The sequence below is a fragment of the Bos mutus genome, chromosome 1, assembly GCF_027580195.1.
Source record: "Bos mutus isolate GX-2022 chromosome 1, NWIPB_WYAK_1.1, whole genome shotgun sequence".
NCBI lineage: Eukaryota > Metazoa > Chordata > Mammalia > Artiodactyla > Bovidae > Bos > Bos mutus.
This window is the reverse complement of record NC_091617.1, coordinates 141,741,415-141,764,107: the sequence shown is the minus strand read 5'-3', so window position 1 is coordinate 141,764,107 and position 22,693 is coordinate 141,741,415. Positions and strand designations below refer to the sequence as shown.

The 22,693-nt window shown below is 54.6% G+C and overlaps 1 protein-coding gene across 2 annotated transcripts in view; it reads right to left on the bottom strand.

Annotated features, from left to right (window-relative positions):
- Nucleotides 1-21,938, bottom strand: part of PDE9A (phosphodiesterase 9A) — a 104,228-nt gene extending 82,290 nt beyond the window's left edge. For both annotated transcript variants that reach the window (XM_070376641.1, XM_070376648.1), the window contains exon 1: nucleotides 21,811-21,938. In XM_070376641.1, coding sequence (XP_070232742.1) covers nucleotides 21,811-21,879 — 69 coding nt within the window. In that variant the 5' untranslated portion in view covers nucleotides 21,880-21,938. The remainder of the gene's footprint in view (nucleotides 1-21,810) is intronic.
- Between the last annotated feature and the right edge of the window lie 755 nt (nucleotides 21,939-22,693).

Here is a 22,693-nt window from a genome sequence, read left to right as displayed (position 1 = left end):
TTTAAATAGCATTTGGCCAGGAATGGGGGGAGCTGCTGTGTGAGTTGGAAGCACCGGAGAAAACCAGAATGGAGAGAGAGGCAGGGACCCTGTGGGTGGGGGGACAGGGTGGGGAGGATGAGGCCGGGCACCTCCCGGGATGGACAAGGAAGCAGGTCCCAGGGTTCTGTGCCAGCTGCAGGGACTCAGGCTGAGATGGGGCTGGAGGGACTGTCCATGGCCCCTGGGGACCCGAGGCCATGCAGGCAGAAGGGGCTGCAGAGAAGGTGGTCCCCACCACCCCCACCACCACTGCCCACCGGTTCCAGTTAAGACTCGCCGCCCACACAGCGGGACTTCCTGGTGAAGAATTTCTACAGCGTCAGACCCTAACCTAATGCCCGTCACACCCCTGCATCTTCCAGACCCCACCCAAGTGAGGTTTTCAGTGACCAGGACGGGTGTAGGTAGAGTCCTCCTAGGGGGCTGCAGGGAGCCTGGGCGGGTCTCCCAGGGGTTCAGACAGCAGGTGGGGCAAGACCATCTCCGGGGGAGCTATGCCCCGAATTTGGGAAGGGGGTCTGATTGAGCAGCACTGCTCTGGAGTGAGGGCAGGGGGCGTTGGTCTGCCAGCGCTGCGACAGGTTTCCTTTCTTTAAGTAGGTCTCTGTAAACTCCTTTAGACACTAATTATAAAGCAACTGTGTGTGTGTGTGAACCGTGAACTTCCAGATTTCAGGCTGGATTTAGAAAAGGCAGAGGAACCGGAGATCAAATTACCAACATCCGCTGGATCATCGAAAAAGCAAGGGAGTTCCAGAAAAACATCTACTTTTGCTTTATTGACTACGCCAAAGCCTATGACTGTGTGGATCACAACAAACTGTGGAAAATTCTTCAAGAGATGGGATTACCAGACCACCTGACCTGTCTCCTGAGAAATCCATATGCAGGTCAAGAAGCAACAGTTAGAACTGGACATGGAACAACAGACGCGTTCCAAATAGGGAAAGGAGTATGTCAAGGCTGCATAGTGTCACCCTGCTTATTTAACTTCTATGCAGAGTGAGCGAAAGTGAAAGTTGCACAGTTGTGTCTGACTCTTTGCGACCCCATGGACTATATAGTTCACGAAATTCTCCAGGCCAGAATACTGGAGGGGGTAGCCTTTCCCTTCTCCAGGGAATCTTCCCAACCCAGGGATTGAACCCAGGTCTCCAGCATTGCAGGCAGATTCTTTACCAGCTGAGCCACAAGGGAAACCCTATATGCACAGTAGATCACTCAAAATGCCAGGCTGGATGAAGCACAAGCTGGAATCAAGATTGCCGGGAGAAATATCAATAACCTCAGATATGCGGATGACAGCACCCTGAAGACAGAAAGTGAAGAAGAACTAAAGAGCTTCTTGATGAAAGTGAAAGAGGAGAGTGAAAAAGTTGGCTTAAAACTCAACATTCAGAAAACTAAGATCATGGCATCTCGTCCCATCACTTCATGGCAAATAGATGGGGAAACAATGGAAACAGTGACAGACTATTTTTGGGGGGCTCCAAAATCACTGCAGATGGTGACTGCAGCCAAGAAATTAAAAGACGCTTGCTCCTTGGAAGAAAAGCTATGACCAACCTAGATAGCATATTAAAAAGCAGAGATACTACTTTACCAACAAAGGCCTGTCTAGTCAAAGCTATGGTTTTTCCAGTTGTCATATATGGATGTGAGAGTTGGACCATAAAGAAAGCTGAGCACTGAAGGATTGATGCTTTTGAACTGTAGTGTTGGAGAAGACTCTTGAGAGTCCCTTGAACTGCAAGGAGATCCAACCAGTCAATCCTAAAGGAAATCAGTCCTGAATACTCATTGGAAGGACTGATGCTGAAGCTGAAACTCCAATACTTTGGCCACCTGATGTGAAGAACCGACTCATTGGAAAAGACCCTGATGCTGGGATAGATTGAGGGCAGGAGGAGAAGAGGGTGACAGAGGATGAGATGGTTGGATGGCATCACTGACATGATGGACATGAGTTTGAGCAAGCTCCTGGAGTTGGGGATGGACAGGGAACCCTGGTGTGCTACAGTCCATGGGGTTGCAAAGAGTCAGACACAACTGAGCGACTGAACTGAACTGAACTGTGTGTGTGTGTGTGTGTGTGTATTAGTCACTCAGTCGTGTTCAGCTCTTCGCAATCCCATGGATGTAGCCCACATCCTCCTCTGTCCACGGGATTTTGCAGGCAAGAATACTGGAATGGGTTGCCATTTCCTTCTCCAGCAGATCTTCCTGCCCAGGGACTGAAATCTGGTCTCCTGCATTGTGATGGATTCTTCACCATTTGAGCCATTAAGGAAGCCCCTCTAAAGCAAGTTACTCAGCTGTAATAACTTAAATACCAACACATCTGGGGAGGGAGATGTCATCCTGGGTGTCAGGTCCACACAGTCAGCACCCATGAGCCTGCCCATGACTGCTGTCCTGAGACCCTAGTGGCTCGGATCTACACGCCTCCTGGCCGGAGAGTTGTAGGGCCGCCCTGCTGGGGTTTTCAGGCCTGTCCATGGCCGCAGGACGGTCAGGCCAGGGCCCTCCTCATGCAGCCTTCTGGGGGTCAGTGAAATGAGCTGAAGCTCACTGGTGCTGACGCCAATGTAAGCCTGCGGCTGCCAGCCTAAACCCCAATTCCAAACTCAGTGCTCACACATGAAACCTTTCTGTTCCCACTAATTCTCCAGTGGGGGCTGTACATTTGAATTTACAGAATAAATGAGGACTAATACAGTCAGTTAACTGTTTGTATAAGCTTTACATTATAGGACTGTACGTAAAATTTTTGAGAGAAAAACAGTTCTGTTGCTAACGTTGTACAAATCACTGCACTGACTGTTGGCCCTCAGGGCAGAGGGGGCACCTGAGAGCAAGGACAGTCAGTGAGTAACTGCCCTTAGCTGGCTGCCTCTGATGGAGTGGGCCCTGGATTGGCTGCAGCCCCTGAGGTTCCCACAGTCTCACATCCCAGGATCGCCCTGAGCTGGTGCCAGGGTTGCGCACTGCTCCAGTCACATGCAGAGCAGAGGGGTGGATGGGGAGGAGTCAGAGAAGTGACTTCAGGCCCAGTTTCTCCTTTTCCAGCTTGACCCAGGGCAGGATGCTTAACCTTGAGGCTCTGACTCTTCCCCTGCAGAGTGAGCATTGTCATACCAGGGTGAAGGCTTCATCATGACATACAGACAGCCCGGTACACAGTAAGTGCTCAGCTAAGTGGCAGCTGTGATTACAGGAGGGCCCCTTGAAATTCACAGATGTCTTCCCTGGAGATGGAGAGGCACCCCCTTGATGTACCAAGGCCACTTTCACAAGCAAGAGGCACCAAGGACACACAGCCTTGACATCAACATGTCAGCATCTCTGGGTGGTTTCACATGTTGGGATATCGGGGCCCAAGCATCCTTCTGCATCAATAAGCTGAGGCCAAACTCTGCACCTGTGGTTATAGGTGAACAACCACCACTGCCATCACCTCCACCATCACCCCACCTCCACCGTCACCACCACCATCCCTTACTCCATCGTCATCACCACCACCACCTCCTCCTCTGCCTCCACCATCACCACCGCCACCTCCACCGTGACCACCACCATCCCAAACTCCATCACCATCACCACCACCACCTCCTCCTCTGCCTCCACCGTCACCACCACTGTCCCCACCATGACTACCACCATCCCTTACTCCATCGTCATCATCACCATCCCCACTGTGACCACCACCATCCCTTACTCCATCACCATCACCACCACCACCTCCTCCTCTGCCTCCACCGTCACCACCACTGTCCCCACCATGACTACCACCATCCCTTACCCCATCGTCATCACCACCACCACCACCTCCTCCTCTGCCTCCACCGTCACCAACGCCATCCCCACCGTGACCACCACCATCCCTTACTCCATCACCATCACCACCACCACCTCCTCCTCCTCCTCTGCCTCCACCGTCACCACCACTGTCCCCACCGTGACCACCACCATCCCTTACTCCATCGTCATCACCACCACCACCACCACCAACATCTAACACAGTTGAGTCCACGCTCTGGCCAAAACCTGAGCCAAGTATCTTTACACCCTGTGACCTTGGGTCCTTGGAGGGACCTCCTAAGCATGGAGTATCATCATCCCCTCAGCTCTCAGATGAGAGCTCTGACACAGAGAGAGAACCTGGCCTGGCTAGGTCTGTGTGGTCCTGGATATAAACCTGGCCCACCTGGCTCCAAGCCCAGAGATGTGCACAGTGCTGAAATCAGACTTTAACAGTGGTCCTAATGGGAAGCAGAGGTGGTCACTTGGCCTCTTTTCTGCTGTCCCTCCCCCTTAGCGGTGTCTATATTCTGTCTGCCTTGTTCTTAAATTACTGATATTTCTGATCACCTACTTGGAGTGAATATTGATTTGGACCCCACGCTCAGAAGACAAACCAATCCAAATTCCTTTCCTTTGTCTATCAGACCATGAGTCATTTTTATAGCTTTTATAAACTATTAAGCTTTTATAGGGCTGTGTCTTCCCTCAAAGTAAACCAGAGTATTTCAGTCTGGCCCCAGTGCCTATGCTCCGGCTCCACGAGTTAGAACTCACCAGGCCAGCTGTCAGGACAGCTGAACGCCAACTCAGTGGTGGTTTTGCTATCTTTGGGGGAATTAAAAGCTGAATTTCTATTGCTTTTTCAGCACCTGGGAATTATGAGTGTTTAATATATAAAACAAACAAGCTACAAAGAGACCAAGACCCAAATCCCATATTTAACTTTCTTTTTACTATCCCTCAAGAAATACACATTTTCACCAAAGGAAAGACTGTAGGCTATCTCCCCATCCAAGCATGTATATCTGCAATTCCTCTGCAGTCTACCTCAAATTATAAATTACATACATAAAGGTGAATATAATGTTCATTTCATCCTGCCCCTTGTTTCTAGAACATGTTACAATAATGTCACATTCAGAATGGATCACTGCTAACCACCAGGCAGGCAATCACGGCTTCTTTGTCTAAGATAAAATCTGAATTAGGCTTCATTTCTCTCTCCAATTTAAGAGGTATTTTTCTGGCCCTGTCATTTGAAAACATATAAAATAAAAACAAAAACTACCATTTATTACTATGAACCGGGCACATTACGTACATTCCCTAAAAAGAAAAAAAAAGAGAGAACTTTTACACATAATGGAAATGCTGTTACTACAAAAGCCAAAGGTCTGGCATGACAGAACCTCAGTCCCCAGCTCCCAGCTTCCACCATTAGCAACACAAGATCCATCCTGCCTTCTCTGTCTCCCAACTTCTCCCTCCATCAGGGTTATCTGAAAGCTCATTTTAGACACCATATTATTTCATGCTCGTATTTCAGCGTGGATCTCTAAAATCAAGATCTCTTTCTTAGGGTTTAAGACAAGCCACAGTGCTACCGTCAGACGCAAAGAAAACTGACAACAATTTCCCTTATTATTTCTCAGATGTCAGAGATCTATCTCCAGGGCATGTTTTGAGGACCATAAGTAATATGTCTTCCTAGACAAACAAATGACAAGGAACACAAAGGGGATGGAAAAAATGGATAGAAAGAGGCCAAGGGTGACAGCAAGTAAATGTACCCTGTGGATCCTGACTTGAAAACAAGTGTGTGTATATGTGTGTGTGTGTGTAAGAAAGAGAGAATGGTCCACTTTTCTTGCCACTTATTTGTCTTCAATTCTTAAAGCAAGCTTTAATGGTGGGGACTATTATTCCTATCTTGCAGATACTAAGGTTCAGAGAGGGGAGGAACCCTTCTTCCGAGGTCACACAGCAAGTGAGCAGGATGAAAAGGAAGGGCGACTGCCAGTCCAGCGGCAGGTGATGGTCAGAGCGAGGGAGAGGGGTGGAACTGGTGGCTCAGTGTGATAAACCATCTCATCTGATGGAGACCAGGGCTGGGTGAGGCCAGGAATCATGGATGTGCTCGGGACGCAGCACACGCCATGCAAAGCCTCCTGGAGCTGTGACAGGGTGAGTCTGGGGTGAATGCAGAGAGAGGCCCCAAACCCCAACCTCGTTGCAGAGCCTGCAAGGCCGGGAGGAACCAGCCGAGGAAAAGCCTCCAGGCTGGGCATCAGGACCTGACTCTGTTCCTTCTCGAATAAACTGTGCACCGCAGGCAAGTCTCCCAACACCTCTAGTCTCCGACATCTCATCCTCAGAGTGGACAACACCAGCTCCACCTGCTTCATGGTGTTGGGGGGCTCCCTTGGGCAGCCTCTGCCCCAAGCCCCATACGCTGGGATGACCACCTCACCCCACGGGTGAGATTCCTTCTCCCCGAGAGGCACGGTCACCACACGGGCCTGAAGTCAGCCCTCCTGGTTTACCGGCTCTGCTTCTCATGGACTCTGGAATCATGGGCAAATGCCTTACCCTCTTCAATGCATACCTTCCTCATCTGCTATGTAGGGAAGATACACAGCCTCTATAGAACACTTCCCAAGACTTCTAGGGTGTGTTAAGCATGATCCAAATGTGTGCCAGGCAGGTACCAGCCCCATTTACAGATGTGAAAACTAAGGCCCAAGATCATACAAGCAGCATGGGATACTGGTGGAGGCAAACCCCATTCTGCTGAAACCTGGGCCATGGGAAAAGCAACCCAGGGGGAAGGAGGGTGACTTGAGGCTGATGTTCTGAAGCACATCACCTCCCTAGCATCACCTTCTCTGGGGTCCAACACACAGGAGGCCTTCAATAAACGTCTGTTAGGCAAGAGCATCTGAGAAGCGCATTGGTCTCGCATGGCATGAGTTAATACAATCAAACGCAGAGCAAGATCTGCTGGGGGAGCAGCAGATCTTAGAGAGACATCTAAGCCCCTCCTGTCACCTGTGCCGGTGGCAGGGGATGCGGGATGTTCACAACACACAGGAAACTAAAGGCAGAAGGGACATGTCTGTGAAAGAAGCTCGGCTGGGAGGGTCGGGTGGACCACAGGAGCAGAGGAACGGGCTGGGGCTGCAGGGAAGGTGCGACCCCCTTGCTCTGCCCCACGCATACTCCAGACCAGCGATCCCGTGGGGTTTAGGGCATAGCGACCACATGCAGAGAGCCTGCGGAGCCCAGGAAATGTGGGGCCATCTGGAGCTGGAATGTGTTTACAACCATGTAGCTGACATCCCTGCAGTCCCTGAATAATGGCCCCCTCCATCCAGTATTCCTGCCTGGAGAATCCCATGGACAGAGGAGTCCATAGGGCTAGAGGAGCCTGGAGGGCTACAGTCCATAGGGTCACAAAGAATTGGACATGACTGAGCAACTGAACACACCCCACAGATTGTTGTTGTTTAGTTGCTAAGTCGAGTCTTTATCATCCCATGGACTGTAGCCTGCCAGACTCCTCTGTCCATGGGATTCTTCAGGCAAGAACACTGGAGTGGGTAGCCATTTCCTTCTCCAGGAGATCTTCCTGACCCACGGATCAAAGCTGAATCTAAGACATTGGCAGGCGGATTTATCGCTGAGCCGCCTGGGAAGCCCATGCCCCTGAGAGATACCCTCCCCCTAACCCCGGGAACCTGTAAATACTGCCCTATAGTCTCTGCAGTGTGTGCTTAGATCAAGGCTCCTGAGACGATCCTGGATGATGTAGGTGGGCCTAAATGAAATTATACAGTCACCAGGGAGACGGGGTGAGAGCTAACAACACACAGAGGAGAAAGTGATGTGAAGAGTGTGGGGCAGATACGACCTGGAGGATACTGGCCTTGAAGACTGGAGGGCTACGGCCATAAGCAGAGGTCCACCAGCAGCCCCAGATGTGGGAAGAGGCAAGGAATGGATGCTCCCCCAGGGCCTCTGCCAACACCTTGACTCTGACCCCAGTGAAGCTCATTTAGGACTTTCAGCCTCCAGCACTGTGAAAGAATACATTTCTGTTATTCTGTTTGTGGCAATCTGCTACAGACGCCCCAGGGATCTGGCACACCTTGACCTTCATTCTGAGATGGCTGGAATCTCTTTTGCAGGTGATAGGAGTCCTTTAGACAGCTGGACCATAAAGAAGGCTGAGTGCCGAACTGATGCCTTGGAACTGTGGTGTTGGAGAAGACTCTTGAAGACTCCCTTGGACTGCAAGGAGATCAAACCAGTCAATCCTAAAGGAAATCAACCCTGAATATTCATTGGAAGGACTGATGCTGAAGCTGAAGCTCCAATACTTTGGCCACCTGGTGCAAAGAGCTGACTCAATGGAAAAGATCCTGATGCTGGGAAAGACTGAGGGCAAGAGGAGATGGGGCCAACAGAGGATGAGGTGGTTGGATGGCATCATCGACTCAATGGATATAAGTCTGAGCAAACTCCAGGAGATGGTGAAGGACAGGGAACCCTGGTGTGCTATAGTCCACGGGGTTGCAAAGAGTGGGACACGACTGAGCGACTGAACAACAATGAGGAGTCCTTGACGCTATGTGAAGTGCAGAGTGCTTTACAGGCCTGGGATAAAGCTTTAGGACAGGACCAGGGAAGGACAGGTTGAAGACAGGAGACACTGATGGCTTGGAGGGTCAAAGGCTGCAATTCCCCCACCTCCCGTAAGAGCTGCTGTGGGTGTGGGGCAGGGAGGTGGAGAGGCTGGAGGAAACAGAGCCCAGTTGGAGGAATTCCGTCCTGGTTAGTGATGTTCACCAGCAGGACTCGGCCACCCAGTCGCTGTAAACCCCTGCCTCCTCAGGCTCAGTGGGATCTCAGGGCCCATTTCCCACCCAGTCAGCAGCCGCCTTCTCCCCATGAAACCCATTTGTCACGGCTGAGTCACTCAGCACCTTGTCATCTCTCTGGGTTACTCTGTTTTTTTTTTTTTTTCACTTCTGGTGTCTTCCCTGTTATAAATAATGGATCACAGGCGACTGAAAATGCAGAAAGCGACGAACTAAGAGAATAAGAAATGTGCTGAGACGGGGCTGGAGGTGCGGACGTTTCCCAGGGTTTCGAACCTGCTCTCCTTCTCGAGCTCTAACCCCAGTGAGAGGCGGCTCGTGACCCAGAGCCCAGGGCTCTGCTGCATCAGAACTCTGAATGTGGTCCCGGGGATCCACTCCAGGATCAGGGCTCCTGGGTGTCCCAGGGCAGGGAAGGGTGCAAAAGGGAAGGTGCTGGGGAGGGCCTGGGGCCCTGGGGACCATCCACGGGGAGCCTGGTCCCAGCACGCAGCCTCTCCCACCCTGTTTCAAAGCAGATGAAGAAGGTGGAGGTTGGGCGAGGGCAAAAGACAAGAAGAAACCACGTGAAAGTGAGACCTAGGACCAGAAGGCGGGAAGGACCCCTCCCTCCAGCTCAGGTCAGACCTCAGTAGACCTGGGAAGCAAGCATCCGGCTCCATCATCACTTCCTGGCAGGAATGAATAGGGGATCCAGGGATCTGGCGTGTCTAGGGAAGCTGTGCCTTTCAGCCTTTTCCAGAGAAGGGTCCAGGCTTTCCAGGCTGTATTTGGAGAAAGTCTTTAAGGAGGTAATTAAGTTAAAATGAGGCAACGGTATGAGTTTCCTGGGGCTATTGTATTAATTGGCCAAGAAGATCTTTTGGGTTTTTCTGTACAATGATGTGAAAAACCCAAAGGAAATTTTTAGTCAGCCCAATAACAAGATACCACAAAAGGGCAGCTTAAACCCACAGAAGTTCATCCTCAGCTCTGGAGGCTGAAGTCTGCAGTAGAGGTGGCGGTGGGTTTGGGTCCTTCTGAAAACTCTCAGGGAGGATCCATGCTGTCTCTCTGCAGTTTGGAGAGTGGCCAGCACCCCCGGGGCTCCTTGGCTTGTGTATGCATCAGCCCAGGCTTTGCCTCCACCATCTGTCCTCTGAACGGGCACACCTCCCTCTTCTTCAAGGACAGTCAAGTCCAGCCCCATCTCATCTCATCTTGGTTACATCAGCAAAGAACCTATTTCCAAACAGCCCATTGACAGGTTGTTGGGCGGGGGCGGTCAGAACACGGGCATACCTTCTGGGGGGGGACACAATTCACCGAAAACAGTTGGAAGCCCCAGGAACAAGGCAAGATGAGGTCACAACGTGGGCAGACAGGAACCGGCCAGAGGAACCTGGGCCATCAGACACCCTGGTGAGCAGCGGTGATCACATGGAGATGGGAGGCGGGGAAGGAAGGCTGCTGAACAGAGCTGGCCGTGGGGCACGGGGGAGCCGACGAGCTTCCACGTGCAGTGGAGAGAGGCCTTCCTTCTTCCCTCCATGGCCCCCTGTGTTTCCTTTTCTTTTTATTGTTTGAAATTTCATTAGAAAAATTGAGCATACAACGTTATGTGCCGCCTGGATGGGAGGGGAGTGGGGAGGAGAATGGATACATGTACGTGTATGACTGAGTCACTTGGCGGCTCACCTGAAGCTATCACAACATTGTTAATCAGCTGGCCTCCAACACAAAATTAAAAGAAAAAGAAAAATAGTTTTCCTGCGAGAAAACAAATGTCTCTGGGCATGGGCAATGGTAGCCTCGGCGGGGTCCAACCCCACCGTCCAGCTTCTTATCCAGCCAGAGGCCAGTGTCCACCATCTGGAGAAAACCCCCAAGGGCCCCCCTACGGCTGCTCCAAGTGCCTCCAAAGATCGGGGTTTCTGCTCAGTGCTGCTGGACTTTCAGGGGTGCTTGTCCCTGAGGTAACATCGGCCGGGGGGTGTCTCCGGGCCACACTGAGACCCACATTGTCCCAGGTTGCACGGTACCCATGTCACCCAGCATGTGGAGGCCGTGTGACCCAAGCAGCCTCTGCACTGAACCAAACAATTCCTCTCGGGTACACTGCTCTTAAAGTCTGATGCCTGGGGCTCAGGGCACTTGGTTGAAAGCCGATACCCCCATGGCTCCTTCTTCCAGAAGCCAAGCCTGGTGTTTCAGAGCAGGGTGGGAGCTGGAGGGGTCACCGCAGGGCTGGAGACGGAGTCAGAGACCCCAGACCCAGAGAGGGCCCCGGCTACAGCACCAACACGAGAGACCCAGGGTCCTCTATCCCGAGAGAGGCCCTGGGCTTCGGGGAAGGGACTGGAAGGAGAGCGATTGTGCATAAAATAAGATGAGTCGGGAAAACCAGGGTGTGGGGCTCCGCACTCCATCATGTTCCGGGGGGAAATGTGGGGGTGCAGGGAGCAATGGTCAGGTGGAAAGAGGTCTCAACATGTCTGTAGTTCAAAACATCAGCTGCGTCTGGCAGTGCATGAAGCCCACACCCTCCAGGCTTGTTTACTGCAGCCCACAGACTCGGACCCCGATGATCAGAGCTTAACACCCTAGGCGCCTGGATAGGCACCAGAGTCTCGCGCTGAGAAGGGCCTCCCTCGGCCTCCACCCACCCATAGGGCTGCTGCTCCTCCACCACCCAGGCATCACCTGCACAGGTGTGTGCTCTCCACTTCCCAAGGCTGTGACCCACCTCATCCACCTTTTCTGTCAGTGCCACCCAGCTGCTTCAAGAAACATTCCTGGAGGAAATTCACTGCTTCTACACGTTTCCCCATTATAACTTGGCCACCAGAAGTGCCCTCCACACCCTCATTCCTTGGAACATTCTGTGCGTCTCTGCCCAGAGGGCATAGATGCCATCTCTCATCTCTGCTCTTTGTGGCTCAGCCTTCAAAACACCTCATGCAGAATTGGTCTCCCATGCATGCTGGGAGCGTCCTGGGCCATCCCTGGAGTCACAAGTTTCAGTGCTCCTTGTATTTGCTCCCAGCTTTGGATTTTTCTGTTATTAACAGTGACGGTAAGACATTTGAGGCTTACATATGAAGCTTCATTGAGAGATTTTTTTAGAGTATGTATGACCATTAATTTTGAGTCTTTAAGCACTGCCCATATCTCAACTTTTCCCCATGTGAAGCTTACATAACACAACTCTGAGCGAAAACATCTTGGGGGCTGCTCCCCAAAGCACCCTGGAACTGGGGCGTGCAGCAGACAGGCTCCAGACAAGCCACCAGCCACACCCAGCTGCTGCGGCTGACAGTCAGCCTTTACGTAACCAGGAACGACGCTCTGCGTGAGCTGCTTTTGCAAATGTAAACTGCAGGTGGAGAGATTCCTGAAGATCTCTAGATGATCATGTCAAATGCACGGCCTCTTTTTCTGTGATTTGTAACACTATGAAAGCAAAAACAACAATAACAAATCCCCAAGGCAGAAGCTGTGAGGATAAAGGCAGCCTGAGCCGCTGGGTTCCGCTAACTGTTCTGCTTACAGGATGAATCAATATGACGTGCAGCCGGCCTTGGGGATGCCTGAGTCCCCTGGACAGCACCCGGGTACCCGGAGCCTGCGGGGCTGGGCGTGGTTGATGGGAGGGCGGTGGCCGCTTTGCCTTGTGGCTGTGTTCTATCTGGGCTAAACCGAGGAGGATCTGCCTGCGACAAACAGTCCTGACTCCCAGCATCCACAGGCGGGCTCTGACTTTGTCTCCCTGAAGCTCCCCTGTCCCAACCCCCCACAGGACCAGGTAGCTCTCCCAGGCTGCACACGAGGCGCGGAGGGCCTGGGTTGGGGGAGGTATAGCCAGTGGACAAGGGACAGACAGCGAGTCCCTCCAGGCTACAGAGGCCAGTGACTGGCCAAGCATGCTCCACACACGGCTCGCTTCCACAGGAAGGCTTCCTCTGCCTATAAATTACTGTGAAGTGTTTGTGAGTATCTCTACAACTCCTTCCAACAGAATAAATGAACCAGAGGCCTAGAAACCCTAATGCAGCTGGAGCGTGTACAGACACGCAGGCTGCCCCATGTCACTATCCGGGCTGGTGGTCCCGGTGCATCCAAGCCGAGAGCCTGCACTGGGGGGTCACGTCCCATCTTCCCACCCGCCCTCCTCACTGCAGTCCCCACAGAGCGCCGCCTCAGAAACAGTCGGAGGAGAAATAAAAGGCATTCCCGGTCTTGTCTCTCCTGGAAAGAATGGGGGAAGGAGTGTGGACTGGGGACCAATCTGGGGAACACAGTCAGCAGTGTCATTGAGCGGGACGCACCCGTGGGGCTGGCCTGGCCTTCGTTCCATAGAGCATGCCTGGACACGGCCCTGGGCCTGGAACGATGGGGAGATGCACAAGGCCAGGGGCCTCGGGAAGGCTCCCCCAACAAGACACAGAGATCTGGCAACTCAAATCCGTGACACAGATAAAGAAAAACAACATGACCTTACAGAGCACACACCATGCACCACCCCATTTCAGCACCGGACATACACACTTGAAATTCATCACAGCCACCCTGTGAGGTGGGCGCTGGCTTCCCCCCAGCACACAGATGAAGACACTGAGGCACGTAACCTGCCTGCACACTCACGGGTACAAACGCACACAAACCGCACCCCTCCCTGAATTGATGCTCTTGACGCTGATGTCACGCTGCCGGTAAACGGACTGAGGGAAATTGCATCGGAAAAGCATCTGTCTTCCCTGAACAGTCTACTCTCATCCCCGCCTGCAACACATCACACTTCAGGGCCCCCACTGCAAACACCCACCCGAGATGAACATAACCAGGTCTGGAAAACGGGAGGACTACGGGAACACAACGTTTTCCAGAAGACACAATAACGCAACACTGCAACAGACCTACTCTTTGCAAACTGAGGGGAAAAGAGTGGAAATGATTCAGGTTTACAAGATAGCAGACAGATTCATTGATGAATAAACGGGTCAGCAAGGTGTGGTCCATCCACACAGGGCAATCTGACTCAGCCTTAAAGAGGAAGGGCATCCTGACGCCTGCCACAACTTGGATTGGCCTCAAGGACGTGATGTCAGGGAAGGAAGCCAGCCATGAAAGGACAAATACTGTATGACACTCCCCCTCTGGAGGAGGTCCCCAGAGAAGTCAGATTCACAGAGACAGAAGACAGTCATTGGTGCCAGGGTCTGTGCAAGGGGACAGAAAAGCAGTGTTTAGTGGGGACAGAGTTTCATTTGGGGAAATGAGAAAGTTCTGGAGATGGATGGTGGGGATGGTTGCACAACAGTGTGAATGAATTAATGCCTCTGAACCGTACACGTAAAATGGTGAAGATGGTAACATTGTATGTTATGTGTATTTTACTACAATTTTTAAAAATAAAAAAAATATATTAGGCAGGGAATCTGAACCCAAAGGAACAGAACATCCAGGGTTTTCTTTAATCGCGTCTAGACTGAGTTAAAAAGCAGAGACATCACTCTTCCGACAAAGGTCTATACAGTCAAAGCTATGGTTTTTCCAGTAGTCATATATGGATGTGAGAGTTGGACCATAAAGAAGGCTGAGCGCTGAAGAATTGATGCTTTCAAACTCTGAGAGTCCCTTGGACTGCAAGGAGATCAAATCAGTCAATCCTAAAGGAAATCAACTGTGAACATTCATTGGAAGGTCGGATGCTGAAGGTAAAGCTCCAGTACTTTGGCCAGCTGACGCTAAGAGCTGACTCACTAGAAAAGACCCTGATGCTGGGAAAGATTGAGGGCAGGAGGAGAAGAGGGTGACAGAGGATGACATGGTTGGATGGGATCACCAACTCAATGGACATGAGTTTGAGCAAGCTCTGGGAGTTGTTGATGCACAGGGAAGCCTGGCGTGCTGCAGTCCATGAGATCACAAAGAGTCAGGCAGGACTTGGCAACTGAGCAACAACAGACAGAGTCAAGCTGCTGAAAGTTTCTGTTTAGGCAAAAGTTCCCACTGGGTGAACAGCTCTGGGAATCGAGAAGGAGATGTGGTACCTGGTGGAGGTGATGGAGCCGGTGCAGGGGACAAGCAGGCAGGAGTAGGGTCAAGGCACGTAACCACACCATCGACTGCAGATATTACTTTTTTGAGACTGAAAATGCTTGGTGCCATCTCCAAGGCAGCTGAATGCACTGTGCAGTGACCCACAGCACAGCTGTAAACTGGTGCCCAGGGAGACATGCGTGCACATTTTAGACTCCTGCAGCTGTATCTTCAGGTGTGCATGGTCTTAGAATACACTGTTCTCAGAAAGATTCACAACCTTGGAAATGCAAATAGCCACAAAGCATGAGGAAACAGCCCGGCGAGCCAAGCAAGAGGCTCCATGTCAACGCCTTTCGAGCTGGGCCACTGATGTGCCCCTTCAATTGGCTGTGAGCCATCCCCGCTTTTCCCCTACCCAGGCAAGGGCTGTGGGGGCCCTCTTCCATCTCATGGCCTGTCTGTTCCGAGTGGGGAGGGGTGGAGATGGAGCATGGAGAAATCCTTCAGTGGGGTAGGACTGGGCTACTTGTCACAAGGACGGCTGAGGTCCCTCTGAGTCCTCTGGGGACCCACTTAGACCTTCTTGCCAAAGTCTGCCCCCCTCCAGGCCCCAGGAGTGCAGCCTGCCAATCGCAGACAGTAAACCCAGGACAGGGGTGCAGGGTCCCAGCCTGCAGTGACTCTAGGCTACCTGTCCACCCAGCTCCCGCTGCCCACAGCCGGGCTGGTGTCTGGGCCCCCATGGCTGGCACAGGGCTCAGCATCCTGGAGGCATCCCTTTCATCTCTCATCTGCACGTCGGTTCTGATGGGGCGCTCTGCCCGTGCTCTTCTTCCCTGATCCCCAGGGCTGCATTCGGCATGTTTCTGAGGCCAAGCAGCCCCTCAGCCCACAAGGGCTCTGGTGAGACCACTGGTGCCCTAGGTCAGGGCATGAGGTAGACCTGCTGCCAACAGGCATCGCCTCTGCCAGGCTGGAGAAGGAGTTGCCTGGGCAGTGGGCCCTGGGGTCTCAGGGCCTTGGCACTGCCCCCTCTTTGTGATTATTTGTCGTAGTGGGCTCACAGATACAGAACTGAGGACACCGAGGCACTGCCAGGCTCCTTCCAGAGTCTCTGAGGGGATAGGTCCTGGGCACAGGGAGTGGGGCCAGGGGACAAGATGCACTCACTGAGCCTCTGCAGGGGGCCAGCTCTGCCCTGGGCTCCATATGGGTGGTGTTCAGAGCCATATGCATCACCCCAGGTGGGGGACGCCAGCATTGCACCCACCTCATCAAGGAGAAGGTGACCTCCTTTCGGGCTTCCCCTGGCAGAGCCAGGCACTGAGATGCTGTGTCCAGCACCATGGCCTCAGCCCACCACATAGGTGACTGTGGAGAGCAGCCCTGCTCCCTGCACTCGGCCTACAAGGTCTCCACATCATTATCCGTCAACCCCAATGGCGTTAGTGGGGTTCGGGTCCCCAGCCAACCCCCTCCCAGGGCCTCCGGGTGTCAGGAAGTGTCTGGCTTAAGAGGCCTCCGACCATAGCCCGTGGGAAGGAGGAGAGAGATCTGCAGCCTCCTGGGTCCCCTGTAGCCTCAGGCTGGAATGCGTGAGACCCTGCACCCAAGAGGCCGTGTTGGGGAGCACCCGGTGCGTTCCCTCCGGAGTCAGGCGGCTGCACTCCAATGGCTGATCTATGTGGTGAAGAGAGACTGAAAATGGAGACACGCCAAAGTTCACAGCCCAGCTGCAGACACAGGATCATCACGGGCGAGGGGCAGGGTCTCTGCCCCATGATGACGGGGGCCGCCTCCATTTACACTGAAACCCCGAGAGGGTGTGGAATGACCCCGTTTCTCCAGCTTCCTTGGCTGCAACTAGCTTATGTTACCATTTCAAAATATCCTTTTAAAGCTCTTACATTATGAACATTTAAAGGAAGATAAATGACTATTCTGGGACTTGGGAGGGCAACCAAGGGGAGCCGCCGTCCACCTGGTGGTGATGTGAGGAGCCAGACAACAGCAAAGCCCAGAGAACTGTGGGGTCTTTCAGACGTTCCCTGCACAGATGAGCCGAGACCCTGCCAATAGGCAGGGAAAGGAGGCTCTGAGTGAGGGGCTAGCCAAGTACATGTCTGAGGGTGAAAGGGACTCTCCACTGGGCTTGGCCAGGTGGCCGGACAGACATCCCAGGAGGGGAGACATTTCATGAGCCAGGGAAGGGCTCCAGGCCTTGCCACACTGACCACAGTGGACAAGTCTGTGGCAGGGGCACCCTTCAACAAACCGAGGACAGGACCGCCCTGAAGATGAGCAGCCAGCCTGAAAGGCCAAAGCCTGTGTCTGTGCCAAAGGCAGGGGAGGCTGACATCCTTGGAGGGAGCAGGGCTGGAGAAGGGCAGTGGGACACGGGGAGCCTGTGGCAGGCCGAGCCAGGGCCCCCAGAGCAGGGAGGAGGGCCTGAGCCCCAGGGAAGCACTGGGGAGGGGATGGTGGGCCTGGCCCTGAAGGTCCACGGGGGCTAACTGCTGGCTCCCGAGGAATCCATGGCAGGGCCTGGGGCCCCAAGTGGCAACATAGCCAGGTTGAGAGGAAGGCAGCACATGGAGAGGAGCCTCAGCAGAGGAGGGCTTAGCTCCAGCGGGGAAAGAGGGGAGGGGGAGCAGTCCCAGCGGGGATGGGGACCCAACCACAACCAGCCGTTGGGAACTGGGAACAGCCTTCTGCTAACATTTCAACGACTTCCCAGGGCGCTCTCTGCTCTTCCTTCCAGGTTTTTCTCATTTGTTCCATTGTTTCAGGGCAGAAACAGGCAAGCACAACTCAAGCGGCCGATACCCATTGAGACCTGGACTCCAGCTACAGAGCGAGGCGGGACGCAGCTCAGAGTGGCCAAGAGCGCCTGGTGAGGGGCTCTCCCGCAGCGGAGGTCGGGGGAGGGGGGCGTCGCTAGACAGGCAGTGCACCAACAGGTCCCTTTCAGCGCCACTCACGATGGTCCCCAGAGTGACTGCTCTTGCCCAGGCAAGGCTTTTCACTAAGCCCAAGCCCAGGGCCAGGAAGCCCACAAAGGCCTCTCTGCCTCCTTCAGAAGGTGGGCAAACCCACACCCAGACGTGCCACCAGGCAGGAGTCCCTCAAGCTCCCTGATGCCAGTGGCATCATCTGTCTTGCCCCAGGAAACCCAGCCAAGCCCAACCCTCCTCCGGAGGCGGGTGGGAGAAAGGAGCGGGTTCTGAGGTGGGGGGAACCTCGGAGGGAAACAGCAAGCCCTCTGGGTGGGGGTAAGGTGCATCAGCTCCAGAGGGGAGTCCTGACAGGAGGGTTCCCGGCTCCCACTCCCTCCTCCTTCACCTGGTGTCAAGCGGTGCCAGGTCCCACCTGTGCCCCCGACAAGTGGCGGAGCAGGAGATGTGGACAGGTGTGTGGAGATGCAGCTGGCTGCGAGAGGTTGCCGCCCTGGCCTTTCGGCAGTCGCAGGCTGGGTTCTCCTGAAGCTGCGCGGCCTGGGAAAAGGGCCCCTTCCCCGCCAGGCTGGTCTTCCCTAAGGAAGGAAGCCTCTTCATGGAAACCCACACGTGGCCGGCATCAGCCCTGTCCACCAGCCGGGTCCTGCTGTGTCCTGTCCCTCACTGGGCGCCCTGCAACAGCAGCAGTTCAGTCCATCCCTCCTGGGGGAAGCAGGGTGGGGGAGGGTATGCAAAGGGGCCATGGTTTGGTGGGTCTCACCGAGCACTGTGAATGCCCCATTCACCCTGGACCCCAGCCCTCAGCATGGAGCAGCTGCTCAGTGAACACTTGGGATAATTAAGTGATTTGCCCTGTCCACTCTGATTCCTGCAACAAGCAGGACGACGAGCACCCCACGCGGCAGTGGAGAAATCGTGACTGAGGGAGGTTAGGGAACTAATCTGGATCTGAGGGGCTGGAAGTGGAGGCCCCGAAGAGGGACTGGCTCCCTGCACGCCTCTCCGTCCCCTTGGAGGCTGCTTCTGGGTATACCCAGGAAGGACCCAGACCCGGGAAGATTAGCCCTGTCTGCCCCCCCCGACCTCCAAGCCACCTATGCACAACCTCTGCAGGAAAAGCCCGCAGATGGAACATGGATCCTTCAAGGGAACCCCAGACTTCTGTGGCGGCCCCGCACTGGGTATCTGGGTGGGTGATGCGAGGTGTGTGCTCGAGTCTCCTTCATACTGAGGAAGCAGGAAGCCAGTCACTGGGGTGCCACCGGTTTCTCTAAGAACCTGGAACACCTACAGCATTATCCCTACGGTACATCCTCAGAGGGGACGCTGGCAGGCCATCCCTTCGGACAACTTTAGATCTGCCCCCCAGGCCGTGCTGGAGCAGATACTGTCCGAGAAGCCACTGCTCTGAATGTTACCTTCTTCCTCCCCTTTGGGGCTCTCTCTGGGGGGAACGGGAAGGACCAGGAGCCAGAGAACTTGAGGGACAGAGTGCAGAAACAACGTGGGAGCCGCCGAGGGCCAACGGGGGGGACAGAACAACACAAGCGCCAGAAGCAGCTCCTGCCTCCCCCCGGCCTCCCCAGGCTCTCCCTTCAAGAGTGACTTCCCCAGAAAGGAGAAGGGATGGATAAGACAGAACACAACGGCATGCCGGGAACTTTCGGAATTAATCCAGCGCCTGGGACTTTAAGAAACCGCGGCCACTGAAAACATTTCTGTAGGAGCTCTCAGCCCAGGATTTAAAGTCCCAACTAAGCTGCTGGGTGTCACTGTGAGGTAGGCTGGGGGTTAGGACTTCTAGCACACGCTCGGAACCCCAGATGATCCAGCTCTCCCCAGGGCTAAAGGTGCAGCCAGGAGCCCTCCCCACCAGCCCCACAGCACCAGCAGCAAAGGCAGAGGACACAGAGCAAGGTCAAGAAGCAGTGACTGAGGTCTGAGGTCTGAGGACCACGGTCTGCCTCCTCTCGTTTGTATCAAAGGGCATGGACCAACCACAGAGAGCATCACACCTGCTGTGTTCCAGAGGGTTCCAGGCACTCAGTCTACATGGCCTCCTTCACTGTTCACAACAGTCTACAAAGACGATGCTCTTGTCCCACCTTACTGGCCTGGAGGCCAGCTCAGAAGAGCTCAGGGTTAGTTGTCCAGGATGACAGAAAGTGGTGGAGCTGGCACTCCACATCAGATCTGGCAGCTCCAGAACACAGGTGCTCACTGTCTCCCAGGACTGCCTGTCCGGCTGCTTTTGTAGAGATCACCAGAACCTCGAGTATCTTAGCAGCAAAATGTCCCCAAGGACAGCCGAGTCAAGCCCCCCACTCAGCGCTTCCCCCCTCAGGAGCCTGTCTTCCACTTGGCACCCACATTCATTGGATTTCTCCAGGAAACCTTCAGGACATTCTTGGGAGGGAACTGTCACTTCTGATGCTGACAGCATCTCATCTCACCTCTTTCAAAAGGTAAAAGGGGTTGAGCTTTGATAATTCTCCTCTGTTGGGATAGAAAAAGTGTGTGTGCTTGTGTATGTGTGTGTCTTTGCCTGTGTGTGTACATGAGTGTGTTTGTGTGTATGTGTGCATCTTTGCCTGTGTGTGTGCGTGTGTGTGTGTGCTTGTGTGTGTGCTTGTGTGTATGTCTGCCTCTGTGTATATGTATGTGTGTCTATATGTGGTGCCTGCATGTGTGCACGTGTGTGTATGTGTGCATCTTTGCCTGTGTGTTTGCACTTGTGTGTCTGTATGTGGTGTGTGTACGTGTGTGCGCTTGTGTGTATGTGTGTGCACACATTTTATGTGCACACTGTGTGTGGATGCATGTGCACATGTGTGTGTCCGTGTGTGCATGTCTGTGCACACGTGCCCATGCTGGAGCATGGGAGTACTCAGCAGAGGGCCCTTTCTCCCTCTGGGGAGGCTGTTAAATTCCTGTGCAGTCACAGATGCCCAGTTCTGGAAGCCAGGGGATCTGGGGGAGTCCTGCGCCTAGTGACCACTTGCCCTCGCTTCAGAGCCCCTGTTCCCCATTATCTGGTTCCAATGAAGTGGGCTACAGGGGAGGAAGGGAAGCCCACACTTCTCCTTTCCTGGGATCAAGCAGGGGATGGGGCGAGAGTGAGGCTGCTGGCAGAGGGTGTCTGAGAACCCCAGACACCGAAGCCCTGGCGCCTGCTCTGTGCCCGGCTGGGGCATCTCCGCCTGTTTCCCTGCTCTGGATGAGCCTTGGGAAGAGCAAAGTGAGCCGCGGCGGATGCACGGCTTCCCTGAAGTGTCCAGCTGGAGCATTTCCCTCACTGTGGCCTTCCTCTCCCCAACCCCCAGGACCTCAGAGGGAGCTTAGAGAAGCGTCCTCCAAGCCAGCTCTCTTTTTGTCCCTCTCTGCCAATCAGAAGCAGGAGATGCTCTGAATGCAGAGCTCGTCCGGAGGGTCATAGGGTCTCTCCGCAGTCCCCAGGAGGTGAAGCAGCCCCGGGTCACCCCCTCCAGGCTCAGGGCTGCCCACCTGCTGGGATGAGGAACCGAAGGGGTGGGGGACGACAGCTCCTGCCGTGCCAGCCTCCACCGACACCCGCCCCAACCTGCTCCCCGCTAGGCAGGAAGTGGTGCCCGGCCCCCGCAGGGGCTTCGAGCTCCAGGCACCACCCGCACCCCTTGTCCGGGGGGTCCGTCCCGCGGGTCTGCCCACCGGCTCCTGGGGCGACTGTTCCAGGGTCCTTCCACCGGAAATTAAAGGTTTAATGGACCAGCCTCGGAACGTCGGAACTCAGCCTAATCATATTTGTTACAAAGAAAGCTGTGCCCAAGGAAAGGAAAAAATACTCCCCTTGCGGTCGCCCCTTTCCACCGGGCCGCGCGTGGGGACACCTGCCCCGCGGAGCCCCACCGCCCCCGGCCCAAGTTGTCGGAGGCCGCAGCCGCCTCCGCGGATGCGCGGGCGCTGGACCGCGGACCCCTCCCCCGCCGGCGCCCCCCTGGCCGGCCCCCACCCGCCTCCGCGACCCCGCGCGGTCACCGGGGAGGAGCTGCCGGCAGGCGGGCACGGCGAGGGGCGCGCGGGGAGGGCGCTCGCAGCCCGGCGGGGGAGGCTGGGGAGGGGGCTACCTTCTGAATGCGTCCATCGATGTCCAAGTAGATGGCCTTGGGCCGGTAGCTGGAGGAGCCGGTTCCCATCTTGCCGAGCGCTGCACTTGGACTTTTTACTGTACTTTCTCGACGCCAGCCGCCGCGGGGAGGGCGGGGCGTGGGAGGAGGGGGCGGGCGGCGGGCGGACGCGGGGGCCAGCCAACCAGCGCGCCGCCGGGCGGGGCCGCGGGCTCGGCTCCTCCTCCTCCACCTCCCCTCCTTTTCCTTCCCGCCCCCTCTCGCCTCTCTCCCGGGTTTACACTCCGTTCTCCTCCCCTCCCACTTTAAGGCACGCCCCCTCATCGTCCCTTTGACTCCAGCCGCCTTGGTAATCAGGGCCAAGTGGGTAGCCGGTCTCCGACTGCCCTCTGGACAGGTGCTCATAGTGAGTGACTCCCTCTGACTGCAAAGCTAGTCGCTTGCCCACGTGACCAGATTCCCATAGCGACCCCCTCTGGCTGCAGGGCTGGTCACCTCTCAGGTGACTAGATTCCCATAGCGACCCCCTCTGGCTGCAGGGCTGGTCACCTCCCGACAAAGACAGTGCTCCATTAGGACTCTTTTGCTGAAGGTGGATGCTCCATCATCCATCAGCAGGTACCTGGCTGGCATGGGTCCCTAAGCTATTTGTGACCCAAGCACCACTTAAGCCTGGGGGGAATCCCCTGGGTCCATCTCTCCCTGCTGTGAGAGCCATCCTTATTTAATTTCAGTAGGAGATGGGAAAAGTTCCTTCTCCTTCAGGTACCTCCTTCCCCTAAGTTTGTGTACACCCTCGAGAGTGATCGCCTTTTCCAGCTGCACCCAGAGCTGAAATGGCAATTTTATTTCTGTCCTCGTGTAGCCACCCGCTATTTGCTGG